Raw genomic sequence first — 18,894 nt, forward strand, 5'->3', positions numbered from 1 at the left:
TTTTAATGATAAAATTAGGATAATTGGCATCTATCACTTCATTTATTCAAGATTTCTTTGTAGTGTGAACATTCAAAAATCTTCTAGCTATTTAGAAAAATGTAATACTAACATATTCTTTATGACCCAGCAATTACACTTCTGAGTGTAAACTCAAGAGAAAAAAGAGCTTAGATTCATATGTATAAGAATGCTTATAGAAGCATTGCATGTAACAGGCTAGAAATAACCCAAGTGACCATTAATGGCAGAATGCATAAATTATGATGTATTCACATATAGAATATTATGCCACACTGAAAAAGATCAAACTATTGCTCTACTTGCCATCCTTGGTGAATCTCACAGATACAATGTTAAGAACAGGAGCAGGTAAAGCCACTGCTTGCAGTGCCAGCATCCCATATGGGCACCGGTTTGAGTCCCGGCTGCTCCTCTTCCGATTCAAATCTCTGCTATGGCCTGGGAAAGCAGTGGAAGATGGCCCAAGTTCTTGAGCCCCTGTACCCACATGGGAGACCCAGAAGAAGCTCCTGGCTCTTGGCTTTGGATTGGCGCAGCTCTGGCCATTGCAACCAATTGGGGAGTGAACCAGCAGATGGAAGATCTCTCTCTCTCTCTCTGTCTCTGTCTCTGTCTCTGTAACTCTTTCAAAAAAATAAATAAATCTTAAAAAAAAAAAAAAAAAAAAAGAACAGGAGCCAGAACAAGCCAAGTACATTCCACATGATCCTTTATATTAAGTACAAGATCAGGCAAAGCTGGTTCTACGGTGAGAGATGCCGAACTGGTGATTTACTGTGGTGGGGTATAGGGTAATCCCTGAGTGAGGAGAAGACAGATGAGAGCTTGCTGGGGTGCTAGAAAGGTTCCATATCTTGACCTGAGTAACAGTTCAGGGGTTATATGTGTCAGTAAAAGTGTATCAATTTGTTCACTTAAAATCTGTGCATGTACATATTTTATCTCTTTTAAAAAAAAAACATAGTCACAGAATTTTCTCAAGCAGTTTTGCTTTGAGGATGTTGTAACCATAGAGAAATACCAGAGAAAATAACATTATATCTTGGAGGACAGTATTGGGTTTACAGAAAAATTGAATGGAAAGTCCAGAATTCCCATACACCCCCTCAACACCTTCCCCCAGGGTTCCCTATTATTGACGTCTCCTGTGATACATAGGTTACAACTGATGAGCCAGTATTGATAAGTAATTAATTATAGCCCATAATTTACATTATGGTTCACTCTGTTTTGTACTTTCTGTGTGTTTTGACAAATGTGTAATGACATGTATCCACCATTACAGTAGTATAAAGTTACTGACACTACTTCAGAGTCCCCTGTGTTCTACCTAGTCATCCTTCTTTCTCCCCCTGAACCTCTGGCAACTACCAGTCTACTTACTGTATCCACAGGTTTGCCTTTTCCAGAATGTCATATAGTTGTAATCCTATAATATCCTTTCAGGTAAGCTGCTTTCACTTAGCAATATGCATGTTTTTAGAGATTTATTTATTTATTTCAAAGTCAGAGTTACACAAAGAGAGGAGAAGCAGAGAGAGAGAGAGAGAGAGAGAGGGAGGGAGGTCTTCCATCCACTGGTTAACCCCCCAGTTGGCTGCAACAGCTGGAGCTGTGCCAATCCAAAGCCAGGATCCAGGAGCTTCTTCTAGGTCTTCCACACAGGTGCAAGGGCCCCAGGACTTGGGCTAACTTCCACTGCTTTCCCAGGCCATAGAAGAGAGAAGGATCGACAGAGGAGCAGCTGGATCTCAAACTAGTGTCTATACGGGATGCCGGCACTGCAGGTGGCAGCTATACCCACTACACCACAGCACTGATCCCCAGCAATTTGGATTTAAGATTCCTCCAAGTTACTACCCAATCCCAACACCTTAGCAACATAGTATTAAACTACTTAACAATTCCTCAGACTTACTGTACTTTTCCACCTCTATATATTTTTTTCTTTTGTTTAAGAGACACAGAACTAGCTCCCTACCACTGGTTTATTCCCCCGGATACCCACAACTGATGCTGAGCCAGGGCAGAGCCAGGAGTCAAAAACACAATCCAGTCTCCCACATGGCTGGCAGGAATGCAGTTTCTTAAATGAATCATCACCACTGTCTCCCAGGGTCTATACTAGCAGAAAGCCAGAGTCAGGAGCCAGAGCCTGGGATTGCACCCTTGCACTCCAAGCACCTGCTCCCACTTCCGTACTTTACACACAAGCTTCATCTACCTAATGAGGCCTTTCAGATGTGTGACACTATGTGATACTTTCTAATCAGAAAGAGAATCATTCAGAAAGAAACCAGGACCTTACTAAAAATCTTAAATAGCTCTGCCCTTAAGAAAAGTATATTTCATGTATATTTCTTTTTTTTTTTTTTTTTTTTTTTTTTTTTTTTGACAGGCAGAGTTAGACAGTGAGAGAGAGACAGAGAGAAAGGTCTTCCTTCCATTGGTTCACCCTCCAAATGGCCGCTATGGCTGGCACTGCGCCGATCCGGAGCCAGGAGCCAGGTGCTTCCTCCTGGTCTCCCATGCGGGTGCAGGGCCCAAGCACTTGGGCCATCCTCCACTGCCCTCACATATGCTATACTTACACATCCATCTACCCCTTCTAGCTTCCCAATCCTCTAGAACTCTGATAAGGGATATGGGCATCTCAACTGGAAATTTTTTTTAAATTTATGTAAAAGGCGCAGACAGAAATTGTCCATCAACTGGTTCACCCCCAAATGCCTTCAACAGCCAGAGCTAGGCCGTACTGAAGCCAGGAGCTGGAAAATCAATCTGGGTCTCCCACCTGGGTGGCAGGGAGCCAAGTACTTGCTGATTCCCAGAATGCACATTAGCAGAAAACTGGAATCAGGGCCAGAGCTGGAACTCAAACCCAGGTGCTCCGATAGGGGGTGTGAGCATTATCACAGGCAACATCTTAACTGCCAGGCCAAATGCCCACCCTAGGAGCTGTCATTCTGTGAGAAGCCAGGGATCCAGAGGGGAACAGCTGGGAGGTAGATCCTCACTGTGAGCTGCTGTTGTGACTCTTTCAGCTGAAATTGTTAAGAAATTCTAATTAATACCCAAAATAAGTTAGTATTAAGTATTAATAGAAAATAGGGGCCGACACTGTGGCTCAGCAGGTTAATGCCCTGGCCTGAAGCGCCTGCGTCCCATATGGGCAACGATTCTAGTTCCAGCTGCTACTCTTCCAGTCCAGCTCTCTGCTGTGGCCTGGGATAGCAGTGGAGAATGGCCCAGGTCCTTGGGCCCCTACACCGGCATGGGAGACCCGGAAGAAGCTCCTGGCTCCTGGCTTTGGATTGGCGCCGTTCCGGCCATTTGCAGCCAATTGGAGAGTGAAACATCAGATGGAAGACCTCTCACTCTCTCTCTCTCCCTCCCTCCCTCCCTCCCTCCCTCTCTCTCTCTCTGTGACTCTGACTTTCAAATAAATAAACAAATCTAAAAAAAAAAAAGTATTACAGAAAATAGAAGGCATTCATTAAAAGGAAACAAATGTTCTAACACAATAAGCTTCTTTTTACTTATTTACCAATGAGGATAAAATAATCTGAAGGGCAAAATTAGATTATGTAATATGTTTTTCTTACAGTTTTTCCAACTCAGCAGGGCAAAGTTACCATTTTAAAATCCTTTTGGGGCTGGTGCTGTGGCGTAGCAGGTAAGCCGCTGCGTGCAGTGCCAGCATCCCAGATGGGTGCCAGTTCATATCCTGGCTGCTCAACTTCTGATCCAGCTCTCTGCTGTGGCCTGGAAAAGCAGTGAAGGATGGCCCGAGTCCTTGGGCCCCTGCACCCACATGGGAGACCCGGAGGAGGCTCCTGGCTCCTGGTTTCGGATTGGCACGGCTCCGTCTGTTGTGGCCAACTGGGGAGTGAACCAATGGATGGAAGACCTCTCTCTCTGCCTCTCCTTCTCTCTGTGTAACTCTTTCAAATAGATAAATAAATCTTAAAAAAAAATCCTTTTACAGTTGCTTCCAGGCAGCCCAAGTTTGAGGGCAGGGGTAATGTATATGTTGAAAAGGAAGTACCCATACTTTGATAATTGCTACAGCTGAGTGGTGTGTCAGCATGTGGGTTTGTCGACTTAATCTGCATTGCTTAAAAAATATTCCATAATAAAAGTTTAAAACTTTGTACTTATGTGATTGGTGTACCAGTAAGAAAAAGTGGTGCAAAGTTGTTGGGAAACCACAACTTTTCAGGCAGTATCTTCACCCCTTTCTGGAGGGCAGTTTACACATAGAAATCAGTATTCTTAAGAATGGTGAAACCCTTGTGCTATAGTTTCTACTTCTGACTGGAATTCTTCAGAACATAAAAAGGCAGTTCTATAGAGCTGTATGTTCAAAAGTGGTAAAGGCAGTGCTGTTTATAACAGTGATGAGTTGGAAACCAAATTTCCTGCCAAGAGGTTTGGTCAAGCTGGTGATGATAACATTCTTGAATGGGGCACCCAGCCACCATGAAAGCCGGGGCACTAGAGAAGTATTTATGATAGTTATTAAATGGAAAGCAGGTTACTAAACAATATGTGTAGTGACTGGTCTGTTTTTGCAAAGTAAATGATGTTAGAGATATTATATTAAAAGGTATATTGAAATGGATTATCTCAAGATTGTGGATTGTGGAATTGCTTTATTTTCTAAGTAGCCTTTAGTTGACACATTGTGTTTATGTGGTAAATACATATGGAAACTGAATTCCAAGTCAGACCATTCTTGACAGTTATCTATAAACTTCTTTTTTAAAAAAAAAAAAAGATTTATTTATTTATTTATTTATTTGAAAGAGTTACACAGAGAAAGGAGAGGCAGAGAGAGTTCTTCCATCTAATGGTTCACTCCCTAATTGGCTGCAATGGCCAGAGCTGCACGGATCTGAAGCCAGGAGCCAGGAGCTTCTTCTGGGTCTCCCATGCGGGTGCAGGGGCCCAAGGACTTGGGCCATCTTCTGCTGCTTTCCCAGCCATAGCAGAGAGCTGGATCGGAAGTGGAGCAGCCGGGTCTCGAACTGGCACCCATATGGGATGCTGGCACTTCAGGCCAGGGCGTTAACCCACTGCACCACAGCGCTGGCCCCTATAAGCTTCTTTTTACATAGATACTATCTTCACAAGTAATTAATAATTTTATTTTAAAGTTCCCCCGCCCCCTAGATAATTTGTGTCTTCCCAGTTTCCCCTCCCAACCTCTCACCCTGATTCCCTTAGATGCTGTCTTTGAATCTTTGGTAGTGCTTGACTGTGCTCACACTTGAAGTCTGGGCCACCAAGAAGCTGACAGGAAATCAGAATCTAAGTACTACTCACTGGCTGCGACCTTTGCTGTGGGGAGGTCTAGCCGAGACCTACCTTTGAGGAATTCCAGGATTCCCTTAAAAAGAGTCCCTTTACTTAGAATTCCCGAGCCTGGTGCCTGTGTTTCATTGGTGAGTCTCAATAGTACTTGCAGGCATGTTCAGTGACTGTACAACCTGTGTCTGATTTCACCTGAACGCATAATGCTTTTTCTTCCTCTTCAGTGCAAAAATGCATTGTGGGAATTTCACAGTGAAAGACCTTTGTCGTTGCTCAGTGTCATGAAGATATTTCTGTAGGATTTATATGAAAAGTAGGAAAGACAGTGGGCTTCAAAAATAAATGTGTTTGGACTTTTTAAGACAGGGAGAAAGCCAGCACCGCTGTTTACTAGGCTAATCCTCCGCCTGCGGCGCCAGCACCCTAGGGTCTAGTCCCAGTCGGGGCGCTGGATTCTGTCCTGGTTGCCCCTCTTCCAGTCCAGCTCTCTGCTGTGGCCAGGGAGTGCAGTGGAGGATGGCCCAAGTGTTTGGGCCCTGCACCCCATGGGAGACCAGGAGAAGCACCTGGCTCCCGGCTTCGGATCAGTGCGGTGCACCGGCCATGGCGGCCATTGGAGGGTGAACCAACGGTAAAGGAAGACCTTTCTCTCTGTCTCTCTTTCTCACTGTCCACTCTGCCTGTTGAAAAAAAAAAAAAAAAGTCAATTACCTGGACTTTTTTAAAAAATTATTTTTATTTTTTGGAAAGGCAGAGTGATGCATAGAAGGGAAGAGACAGCGATGCTCCATCCGCTAGTTACATGAATGAGGCTGTTTTTAAATTTCATCACTGACAACCCCATTTTAACCATTGAACAAATTATACTTAAATTAATAGTAGTAAAAATGTAATAATTCAGATTAAAACATAAAAATATGAAACAACAACAACAACGAAAGAACAGGAAGTAACTTCATTACCAGATTAATAAATTCGCAGACGCTCAGATACTTACTGAGGCATATCAAAACACCTACATCAAAGGTTGCATTCATTTGAGAAATACACATGTCCAGTGCTGAGACTATCTGTAGCAGTTACAGTATACAAAAGCAGCATTAGAAGACTATGGTTCACATTTGAGAAACAGATTTAAGCTTTATGCTACAACTTGCCAATTTAATATTACAGCTAACGCAGTGACAGTTACTCATCCCATATTTTTTTCTTCTGAAACTCAATAAGCAAGTTATCATTTAAGCACATGGAATAATGTTATGTCTTCTCCCTTACAATAGTAAATTTTAAAATCCAAATACTTTGTATCATGGGAGCTTTACCTAGCTGTACAAAGGCTCCCAAATACAGTACAGTCATAAAGCTTCTTCTTTGTAGATTCTATTAATTTATAGTTACTTTAGTACAGATAAATGCAGGACAGTACTCCAGATTATTGGACAACAAAAATGTCAGTGTGGGCCAGCGCTGTGGCTCACTTGGCTAGTCCTCTGCCTGTGGTGCCCACATCCCATATGGGCACCGGGTACTAGTCCCGGTTGTTCCTCTTCCAGTCCAGCTCTCTGCTGTGGCCCAGGAGGGCAATGGAGGATGGTCTCCCACATGGGAGACCAGGAGGAAGCGCCTGGCTCCTGGCTTTGGATTGGTGCAGCGCCAGCGATGGTGGCCATTTTGGGGGTGAACCAACCGAAGGAACACCTTTCTCTCTGTCTCTCTCTCTGTCTCTCTGTAATTCCACCTGTCAAATAAATAAATAAAAAAATCTTTAAAAAAAAGGTCAGTGTGTCACTACCTGTATTTACGTAGGAGCATACTACAACCATAACCATGGTAAGTAAATGCCCTCACAGGTCCTCCACTGCTTCTGGGGTTCTTTCCATGTCGTAGGAGCTAGTTTAATGGATACCATTGGGTCTCAACCTATCTCTGAAAGTTCGTTAATTAAAAATTTTTAAATTGAACTAATGGAACATCTGCAGTTTCAATAAGCTAGTTTTTTTTTTCTTACTCTTCACTAACTAGTTCAAATACAATATGTAAGGTTTTAAATTTTTATAAACATCTTAGTAAAATGATTAAAGGTACCTGAAATATCATTATGGGTAAAATATTAATCAAAAAAAGACACTAAGAGTGTTTTTGAGACTGTTTTTTCCTAACTAGAAAAGCTATGGGATGCGTAATGAACACAGATATAATGACACTTTAACCCTGCTGTTTTATAACATCAGTAATGAGAGTAAATGCATGAAGAAAAGAAGAGCAGGATTTCAGGAGAAACATCTAGTAAACACTTGCATTCTGGATGCCTCAAACACAAAAGTGTTCACAGTGCTTATAAGCACTATCGTTATTTTCATCCTGTAAGTAGTTTAAATCTATTTCATTTCTAATTTTATCCAGAAATAAAAACCTAATTCATTACATAATATATATTACCAATTTCATTTTTCAAGTATTCAAGTAATGCAAACCCAAGTATTTCCTTTTATGGCAACAACACAGTTATGAACTGAGCTTCAAAGACAGGGAAAATTTCATTTAAATTAACTGATACACTCTTCTTCCCAAAGACATAAGAACTAAGACTTAATGACACAAATGGTATGTAATAGGAGAAGCGGGAAAAAAAAGATAATTGAATATAATAAATGTCTTCTTTTTAAAAAGATTCAAAAACAGATTGCCTTAATATATGGCTAAATTCCACATATTGTGGAATAATATGTGACAGTATATTCTGAAATCTAAGGAACTACAGAAGAAAAAGAGTAAGTTCAGTTTCCCAGCTATTTCTCCATAAATGCTCCCATTGTTAACTTTGGATCTCCTTTGTATTTCTACTGGGAGATTTTCTGCCTTCACCTTCTTTCATAGTGACCCTGTTTCTGTGTGTAACACATCCATAAGCATCTTTTTTAAGGCTGGAGGAGTTTTCTGTTTGTTATGGAAGGTCTTTATTTCACCTTTATTCATAAATGAGAACTTTGCAGGGTATAGTATTCTGGGTTGACATTTTTTTTTCTCTTAGGACTTGGAATATATCTCACCATTCTCTCCTAGCCTATTGGGTTTCTGATGGGAAGTCAGCCGGCAGTCTGATTGGAGATCCTCTAAAAGTTTGGCATTTCTCTGGTGCACATTTTAGAATATTTTCTTTATGTTTCACTGTGGAGAGTTTGATTACAATGTGTCATGGTGAGGATCTTTTCTGTTCATGTCTATTAGGAGTTCTGTGTGCTTCCTGTACTTGGATCTCACTTTCTTTCCCCAAATTAGGGAAGTTTTCTGTAATTATTTCACTAAAAAGACCTAATCCATTCTCTCTCTCCACGCCTTCAGGAACTCCTAAGATCCATATGTTGGGTTGTTTGATAGTATCCCATAGATCTCCAACACTGTTTTTTAGTTTTCTAATTTCTTCTCTTCTCTCTTTTTTTTTTTTTTTTTTATTGGTCTGACTGTAAACTTTTGAGGTTTGTCTTCTAACTTGAATATTCTTTCTTCCACCTCACCAAGTCTGTTGTTAAGGCTTTCCACCACGTTTTTTATTTGATCTATTGAGTTCTTCCAATATTTCATTAGATTTCTCTTGAAATCCTCAATTTCCTGGGGAAAGTGTTCATTCATGTCATTTATGGATTTCTTTAATTCTTGGATTTGCTTTTGTTTACTTCTGAGTAATCCTGTGATCAATTTTTTGAATTCCATTTAAACGGCATTGCTTTCATCTCTTCACATTCTAGCATTGAAGTGTTGTTGTGTTCCTTTGGAGGCATCATGTTGTCTTCCTTATTCTTGTTTCTTGAGTTAATTCATTTATTTTTGGGGCATTTGCAGAGATACTTGTTGGGTCTTTTTTTTCCCCTGTGATGAGTCGACTCTTTGGACTGTGCCTCTGTGGATTAGTGGAGTGTCTGCTCTTTCAGTGAGTATCCTGAGGCGTGTGCTGGGTGTGGCCAAGGAGCTCTGTTCAGTGCTCCAGGGTGAGGGGAGTGTCCAAGGTAATGCTCAAATTGGGCATGGTAAATATCTTCTTTTTTTTTTTAATTAGAGAGGAAGATTAATCTTCTCTGTTGGCAATATTCTCATGCTCACCTCCTGTCCTCCAAGAAGGCCAATGCCTAGTCGCTAGGCCCAGTGGGTATAGTATTCATCCACAGTGCTACCAAGAACCACAGGAAGGATCCGTGCAGTCCTCAGTGTGAGCATGGGTGCTGCAGCAATGACCCTCACCGGGCAGTCAGGGAGCCCTGAGCATGTGGAGCCATCCACAGTGACTGCCCAGAGTCCCAGCCACACCCTGTACCCTCCCTCACAGCCACAGCGTTTTCAGTCCCAGTACACTAGGCTCCCACAGTCACAAGCACCCAGCTCCCTGTCAGTTATCCCAGCTAGACTCAGGCATCTTTGCTCGGTTGGTCCGCCAGGCCCATGGACACAAGCTGGCACAGCTGTTACGTACTTCCAAAACGACACCTTCTCTGGGCTAGTTACAGGACACCAGTGCTGGGTGGTCAGTGAGAGAGAAACATGCCCTCTTTTTTTCCTCTTGGTTGGCAGGTACACTGACTCCACAGAGCTCCAAGCTGTACGCATGCCAGGCTCTTCCTGCGGCTTTATCACCAGTGGCTTGGGTTGCTGCAGTCTGGTCTCACCTCATTCTCCAAAGCTGGTGCTGAGTCTCTTGGCTTCAGGGTCCTGAGTTGTGTGCGTCTACATCCTCCATGTAGATCCACAGTGTCCCTCTCATTTGCATGGAGTTTCCTCTGCCATTTTCTCCCTAATTCTTCCCTGATATTGCACTCTCTCCACGTTTTTGTTTTTTTACAGGCAGAGTGGACAGTGAGAGAGAGAGACAGAGAAAAAGGTCTTCCTTTTGCCGTTGGTTCACCCTCCAATGGCCGCCGCGCTGCAGCCGGCGCACCGCGCTGATCCAAAGGCGGGAGCCAGGTGCTTCTCCTGGTCTCCCATGGGGTGCAGGGCCCAAACACTTGGGCCATCCTCCACTGCACTCCCGGGCCATAGCAGAGAGCTGGCCTGGAAGAGGGGCAACCGGGACAGAATCCAGTGCCCCGACCGGGACTAGAACCCGGTGTGCCGGTGCCGCTAGGTGGAGGATTAGCCTAGTGAGCCGCGGCACCGGCCTCTCCACATTTTTTTTTAAACTATCTTCCCCTAGACTAGAGCATTAAGCTCCCTCCCTATTCTGTCATCTTAGTGTCTCCTGTTGTTATTTAAATGTAATTAGCAGGGCTTGTGCTGTGGCACAGCCAGTTAAAGCCCTGGCCTGTAGCGCTGACATCCCATATGGGCACCAGTTCAAGTCCTGGCTGCTCCACTTCCAATCCAGCTCCCTGCTAATATTCCTAGGAAAAGCAGCAGAAGATGGTCCAAGTCCTGGACCCTTGTACACATGTGGGAGACTAGGAAGAAACTCCTGGCTCCTGGCTTTGGACCGGCCCAGCTCCAGACATTGCAGCCATTTGGGGAGTGAACCAATGGATAGAAGAGTCATATTCATTCATTCTCTCTCTTCTCTCTCTCTCTCTTTCTCCCTTTCTCTCTCCATCTGTAACTTTGCCTTTCAAGTAAATAAATCTTTTTTTCAAAGAATTATTTTATTTATTTTAAAAACAGAGTTACAAAGAGAGGTAGAGCCAGAGAGAGAGAGGTCCATTCCTCTGGTTCACTCCCCCAGATGACTGCAATGGCCAGAGCTGAGCTGATCCGAAGCCATGAGCCAGGAGCTTCTTCCCGGTCTCCCACAGGGTTACAGGAACCCAAAGACTTGGGCCATTTTGTATTGCTTTCGCAGGCCATAGCAATGAGCTGAATCAAAAGTGGAGCAGCCAGGACCTTACTTGAACATCCCATGTGGGATGCCAGTGCTGCAGGCTGGGGCTTTAGCCTGCTGCACCACAGAGCTGGCCCCTCAAATAAATTAATCTTAAGTGTATGAATGAATATAGTTAGCTCCTGAAAGTCTGGGATTAAGAATAAGAAGTACAGGCCGGCGCCACGGCTCACTAGGCTAATCCTCCACCTTGCGGCGCCGGCACACCGGGTTCTAGTCCCGGTCGGGGCGCTGGATTCTGTCCCGGTTGCCCCTCTTCCAGGCCAGCTCTCTGCTGTGGCCCGGGAGTGCAGTGGAGGATGGCCCAAGTACTTGGGCCCTGCACCCCATGGGAGACCAGGATAAGTACCTGGCTCCTGCCATCGGATCAGTGCGGTGCGCCGGCCGCAGCGCGCCGGCCGTGGCGGCCATTGGAGGGTGAACCAACGGCAAAGGAAGACCTTTCTCTCTGTCTCTCTCTCACTGTCCACTCTGCCTGTCAAAAAAGAAAAAAAAAAAAAGAATAAGAAGTACAGCATTTACATCCAGGTAACCAGGACTTCAGAACTCCTACCAGCCACACTGCTGCACAGGATGAGGGCTCCTGGAGTTCATGCCCATCTGAAGCCCATGCAGCCCCTTCTAGACCACACTGTGGATTCTGAAGTCTCTGGAGCTCCCTGTCCAGATGCCCACTTTCAGGGCTTCCTAGACCATCTCTCATCAGAACCGATATGCACACCTAAATCCAACAGACTGCCTAAGTGTTACCAGGTTTGTCCTTTAACCTTCATCTTCCCTGCACCAACAATTTCCTCTGTAGTTGCTAGTTGTGCTCGCCATTCTCGAAGAGGTGTTTAGACATTTCTTTTGATGCTGAGGAAGTGGCCCCTCAATCTATAGTTAATTTTCTGTAATTGCATCTGATATGACGCTGCAGTGTTTTAATTGCAGTGAATTTTGTTGGGGCAAAGACTAAGCCGCAGCTTTCCAAACTGAGAAGTTGTGGTTCTTCTGCAATGCTCCTCAACAGCCAGGAAGAAGGAAGACACGTGTTCCATATTATTTCTTCAAAAGGGTCTCGGGGGGGGAAAAAGAGAAAGGAAGAGATTAACTGACTTAATTTAACACTTGGAGCTATAAATCATGTGTTGCAATGTGGTGATGGGATGTTGCATCAGAGCATGGCAGTTGTAATAGTGCCATGGGCAGCCTAACCTGAGGACATCTCTCTGGTGCTCCATGCCCTCGTCCTAAAGATTCCACTCCTTTTGTTCAGCCAAGGACAAGGCACTGTGTAAATTGCATTGTGCCTCACTAATATTCTGCTCTCTTGGTCTAAGGCAGGAGAATTCCTTTAGAGTTGAAGGTCTGACTGGGCCAGACATCATTATACTTCATCCCAGCACCCTTCTTTTTCCCTTTGTCACAGACAAGTAGGGAAGTGATTAGGTGTCTTCACTTTCTTCCTGAAGTCTGTCAGGCAAGCTGAGAGGTAGTATGGCGGGGTTGTAACGTCTTTGCCCTCAGAACCATTCATTTTGAAAGTGTATGTAATATTTCCTGATTATTTCTCATTGCCTGTATCTCTAGCTTTGAAACAGAGTATGCGACTAGGAATTTGTCCCTGAGAAACGAGGATGAGGCTTGATAGGTATAAGTAGAGGAGACTTGCAGAACACTGCAGCAAGACTCTTACCAATTAGCTAATTGGTAATTAATTATTTTAATTATTTTGTAGCTAATCATTGTGATAATTTTTGTCTTCTTTTATTGTAGGAGAAAATTCATAGTGTGTGGCTTCAATTTAAAACATAAACTCTTGAAGACAGGACTGGTGTCTTAATTGTATGTTAATGGTAGTGGTGGTGTCTGTGATATGGGCTTGGGAGTTTGAGGAAATAGGCAAAGAAGTAACAGATTATGAAAAGAAAACAGCTTTAAACCTGATTTTGTAGAATGTGATGTAGCTTCAGATGTTGACACCAGTGTTTCAGATCTGAAACTGCAGAATTAGTCAGACTTACCCACCCAGTAGCAGGGAGCATTTGACCTTGTTAGCCCTCCCCTCATGAGGGTCTGGCCCTGGAACACTCTAGGGTTATGAGAACAGAACCTCATTCCCACAGACGGAGAGAAGGAGAGGGAAAAGAGCTGAGCAACGTGTGTGCTTCCTCTCACTACACCCGGGCGAGACGAGGGCTCCTCCCCACAAGGAGCCAGGGAGAGAAGGCAGAAACGTTACTCAACCCGCTTCTCCCCCAGCGCAGGGGATATCAGGAGTGGGAAGAAGCATCTCTGCCTGTGAGTGAGAGTGACGTGGTGGTCTTTATAAAAGCATGGAGACGCCCAGCAGATTTTAATGATTCGTAGATCATTTTGAAAATTTACAGAAATGGGGAAACATGCTCACAAGATAGTATGTGTGATATTTAAGATATAATCTTGAAAGTCATATCTTCTAGAAATCCAACTGAAATGTTTATAAATCCATAGGATATCTGGGATTTACCTCAAAATAATCTAGAGAGGAGACAGGTATAATGTAACAAGGTTGTCCTTGATATGTTGGTTGTTGGAACTGAATGATGTATACATGGGGTTCATTACATTATCTCTATTATAATGAAGAGTCAGTTTGAATCTAACTGCTATTATTAGCTATCCAAATGTCCTTAACAAATTACCTGAGTCTCTATTTTCTAATCTATAGATGACGATAATAAAATTACCACATGGGACTGTTAGGACATTCAAGATAAATTATATACCTATTTCATAACCCATAAAAGCATTCAAGGATTGATAATTATTATAGCTATAAGTAGAAAAATATTAAGGTATTGTCTTCCTTCAATAGGAACATTTACCTTCTTGTTATATGTATGTTTCCCCAATTTGCATATATTAACTAGGATTTTGTTTTAACAGCTCAGGTGCCTAAAAGGCCAGAGGGGCTTCTCAGGCCAACCTCCTTTTGATGGAATCCACATTGTCAACCATTTGATGGGAGATGACGAGTCATTCCATTCCTCTGATGAAGATTTTATAGATAATTCCTTCCGGGGAAGTGGCATTGGTTTTCCTTTTCACAGAAAGTCTGGCCCGATGTCTTTGGACCCTGCTGGGGCAGATGGTAGTGAGAGTGAAACGGAAGACAGTGTGCTGGAGACCAGAGAGAGTGACCGAGTGATTCAGAAGGAGCGGCCCCCCACAAGAAGAGAGCCGTATTCAACCACTGTCTGACCATCACTGTGACCTAGACTGGGTTTCTAAGGGATCAATTGTCATGACAAGGGGTCTTTGAGACTTACCTGTTTCCTATGTACATATATTTATATACATATATACATATACATATACATATATATATATATATTTTACAATCTTACCTGCCTTTTTATCTTTGCCAAATCTTTACCACTGACTGACCATTGCCATAAAGTAGAGTGGAATATGGTTAATGGGTATAATAAGGCTCTAACAGTATTACTGAATATTAAAGTTTCATGTTTAAAAATTACAATTATGTATGTGAGAACCATTTTGAAGTTCAAAACCATGGAAAAATGAACTTTGTTCACAGAAAACTCTTGTGCAATATCTTATGCTTAGTGAACAAATTGTGTATTTGTGTTTATCAGCTTGCTTTCAAGCTGGTTATCTACAGACATTTGACCAAGACGTACATCTGATTTGCCTTGTGTTTTGTGTTTGGGGATTTTTTTTCCCATTAAAATTACTATTTTAGGGGCAAGAATTTGGCATGCTCAGTAAAATGCCATTTGGGATGCCCACATCCCATATTGGAAGACCTGGCTTCAAGTCTCAACTCCCCATCTCATTCCAGCTTCCTGCTAATGTATAACCTGTCAACCACTCGGATCTCTGCCACTTACATGGGAAACCTGGATTGAGTTCCCAACTCCTAGCTTTGACCGGACCCAGCCCTGGCTGTTGTGGGCATTTGGGGAATGAACCAGCAAACGGGAACTCTGTTTTTCTCTTTCTCTGTCTCTCTGTCTCTCACTCTCTCTCTCTCTCTCTCTGTATGTGTGTTTGTGTGTGTGCATGTGTCCCCCTTTGCCTCTTGAATAAATTAAGTAAATAAAATTTTAAATTACTGTTATTTTAGTGGGCCACTGAAAGTTCCCAAACACAAAGCCTTTTTTCTGTATGATTTTTTAAACACAATTTAATTGTTATATATTTTGAGAGTTTTAAGTTTTGTTTTAATTTCTAATTTCTATGTGCAAATGATGCTTCCATGTGTTGGTTTCTGTCAGAGTAGTAGGTTAACTGCAGATGACGTTGTTTATTTGTACATATTTGTAAATCTGCACCACCCAACACTGAACAGCATTTTATATGAGGAGCCTACATGCTGCAAAATGACTGCTATCAGCATTCTAACAGAATTTATGTAAATAATAGGTTAAAAGAAAATTGAAAAATAAAACCAAACACTAATATTCTCATAGCTTTAGTATTGTGCCTAGCATTCAACACTAGCAGATTTATAACTTAACTGATGCCTGTTCAAAAACACTTGATGAAATATTTCATTTTGTGTGGCTTATAACTATTAAATTTGTCATGGTTAAAGAGGTTATAACACATGTTACTTAGTGCTAATATTCTACTTAATATAATTTAAGCAATGGGCTAAGGTCCAATATACACAGCAGTTAATATCTCCAAATAATCTATGAGTGTTATTTTCAGATTCTCTAGTTCCTCATTAATAGATAAAGCCATAAAACTTTTTTCCTGCCAGTTCTTTATTTTTCATCATTTAGACATTTTTACAAGAAAACTGAATGCCCATCACTAATAAATTGGGAGAAACACCCAAATAACCCTTACCCAAATCTCAGCACAGGTTGATAAGTATAGATACTAGTCCTGTGATTCCCTAGAAACTGTAGCCCATGGGTTAATCCCAGCCTTACCTTTTTAAGGAGGGGGAAATCTAAAAGCGTAGTTTGTGTAATGGGAAAATTATGTGAAATTCAAATACCTGTCCCTAAGGAAGGTTTTATTGGAGCACACCCATGCTTACCCATTTATTTACATCTTGTCTGTAGCTGCTTTTGTGTTATCATGACAGAGTTGAAACGGAGACTATATGGCTCATATAGTCTAAAATATTTTCTGTTGGTTATTTTACAGAAAAGAAAAATCTGCTAACCCTTGATCTAGAAACTCTAAAATGCTAAAATGTAGGTTTACTTCTTTGTATTGGCTCAGTGGAAGATCAGACCATGTGTTTTTGCTGTTGAGCTAATGATTTGGAAACAGAATTTCTTTATGGATGTTATACTCAGAGCTATTCCAAATGGAAAATGTGCCAGCCGTTTTTATGAAGTCTTTGATTCCATAGGCAACTTTGGAAGGATGTCCATACCTTTGGAGAAGGAGAAAGGAAGGAAAGAATTCCAGAGTCCTAGCACTCACTGTTCCTTAAAGAATGCAGCATTGACCTTAGGGTACATTTCAATGAATAAATATTATAAGTTGACGTTAAACTTAGAACATCTTTTCTAAAATTATGTTTGAATTCTCAACTTTGAAACATACTCTTAGAGAATTTCTTAAGTACTGTTTCTGGGTAGGAATTAGATGTTTAAAGAATCCTGGTAAACAAGCCTTAATGTATTGACATTGTTATAATTTGGACAATGAAAATGTGGAAGCAACACTCCTCTCATTCAAGATCTTTGATTGAAATAGCCATAAAGGGTTTAAAATTGTCCTCGCCTTTAGGATGCTGTGCCCTGATTTGACGTCATTCTGTAATTTGAAATGAATATAGGATTATTATTCAAGACTTTGAGGCATTGAACAATGTTCTCTTGGTTGATTTTATTTCATCTGTAATGTTTTCGTGTCATTCAGATGTTACTCAATTAAATACTTAGAGTTGAGGAATATTCAGGGAAGAAAAGTAAGTGAAGTGACTCAGAATAGAACGACTTGCTGCTTTGGTATAGGTAGCTTCCTGATGTGCTGCTACCCTGGGTTGAGATGCTGCGTGTACAGGCTGTGACCTGAATAAAGTGGAAACTGCATTGCGATCATGAAACAGAGACCTTTTAGATCAAGAAAACACATCAACAGCCTTTTAAAAAATAAGGGGAAATTTTTTCTTCTTGGAAAAACAAGTCAAAGATGTAACTTTGCACAGTCTCCACTCTTTTATTTCTTTACTAGATAGCAGGCACTCAGATGTTTGCTGGCTAATTGAGAGACATCAGGTTCCAACTCACTGGCCAGTTATTTTGAAGGAAAGAAAAGCCTTTTTCTCAGCTCTGAACGTGGTGCAGCTTGTTACTCTACAGATAGTGCCTTTGAATGAAATAAGTTCTAGCCCTTTTCAAGGATATTGTTTCTGGCTTCATACACCAGTCATTCCTCATGATAAACTGTAATATTTTACATGATAAACGATAATATTCAGATTTACAATTTAAGTATATAGATATGTTTTTTTGATAAAGTTCTTTTGTGACCACCTTGGCTATTGACAGCTAACATTTCATAAAATCAGTGAGTTACTTAATAAAGCAGTGAGTTTAGCTTGAAAGTTATTGCTGCTCTATCATTAACACAACAGTAAGTTTTAAAAATTAATTTTAATTCTACTGAAATTAAAGTTTCTGATTCAAAGTAGTACGAATACTGTTTATAATCAGAGCTTTTACATCACATCCATTGATCCCTTCTTTTTACTTCAAAGAAGTGATGGTAGAAAAATACGTTCAATATATTACAGAGATGCAAAGTGATAATGTATTTCATTTTACTGTTGGGATTTTTTATTGTAACATTGTATGATAACCTGAAATGTTTACTTGTGCCTTTGCTTTAAACAATTAAAAAGTTTTCCATTTTATAACAATTTCCATTTCCTTTAATTGTTGGACTTTAAAAGGGAAGGGGCATCACAACACTGTTTAAAAATGCTTGACCTAGTATGAGGTTTTCCATAATGAAGTCTGTGCTCCATGGGGGGCAGGGACTACCTCCACCAGGCCCCCCAACATGTATTTAATTCCAGAGAGTCTGGGACGTGATTGGCATTCAGCAAGCAGTTTTCAGTTTAACAGAAGGCCAGGTGTCTAAATTTGTTTCCCTCAGGAACATGGTAATTAAAACAAAACAAACAAACAAACAAAAAAAAAATGATAGTATTTTCATACTTAAGATTAATGAATCTTAAACGAATGTAATAAAGGCATTTAAATACACATGATTTAAATACACATATAGAGCATATTGTTAAAGGAAAATGATGCCCTCTGTATCTTTGTCATGATGTTAATATCTCTGTTGAGTGAACATTTGGCATAGTGGTTAAGACACTGCTTGGAATGCCTGCATTCCATATCAGAGTGCTTAGGTTCAAGTCTGGCTCCACTCCCAATTGTAGCTTCCTGTTAATGCACACCTTGGGAGGCAGCACGTGATGGCTCAAGAGAGGCGCCCTGCCACCCACAAGGGAGACAGATGAAATTCTCAGCTCCTGATTTGGCCTGGCCCAGCCCTGGCTGTTGCAGGTTCTGGGGAAATGAACTAGTTAATGGGAAAAAGTTTTTGTCTTTATTTTTCACTTTCTATTTGAAAGTCAGACACAGAAAAAAAAAATGGAGATATTCTGTCTGCTGGCTCACTTCCCAAGTGCCCACAGTGGCCAGGGGATGAACCAGGCCGAAGCC

The 18,894-nt window shown here is 41.6% G+C and overlaps 1 protein-coding gene across 8 annotated transcripts in view; it reads left to right on the forward strand.

Annotated features, from left to right (window-relative positions):
* Nucleotides 1–18,077, forward strand: part of EVI5 (ecotropic viral integration site 5) — a 237,619-nt gene extending 219,542 nt beyond the window's left edge. For all 8 annotated transcript variants that reach the window (XM_008264880.4, XM_070078034.1, XM_070078035.1 and 5 more), the window contains one exon: nucleotides 14,108–18,077. In XM_008264880.4, coding sequence (XP_008263102.1) covers nucleotides 14,108–14,422 — 315 coding nt within the window. In that variant the 3' untranslated portion in view covers nucleotides 14,423–18,077. The remainder of the gene's footprint in view (nucleotides 1–14,107) is intronic.
* The last annotated feature ends 817 nt before the right edge of the window (nucleotides 18,078–18,894 follow it).

The sequence above is a fragment of the Oryctolagus cuniculus genome, chromosome 7, assembly GCF_964237555.1.
Source record: "Oryctolagus cuniculus chromosome 7, mOryCun1.1, whole genome shotgun sequence".
Taxonomy (NCBI): Eukaryota; Metazoa; Chordata; class Mammalia; order Lagomorpha; family Leporidae; genus Oryctolagus; species Oryctolagus cuniculus.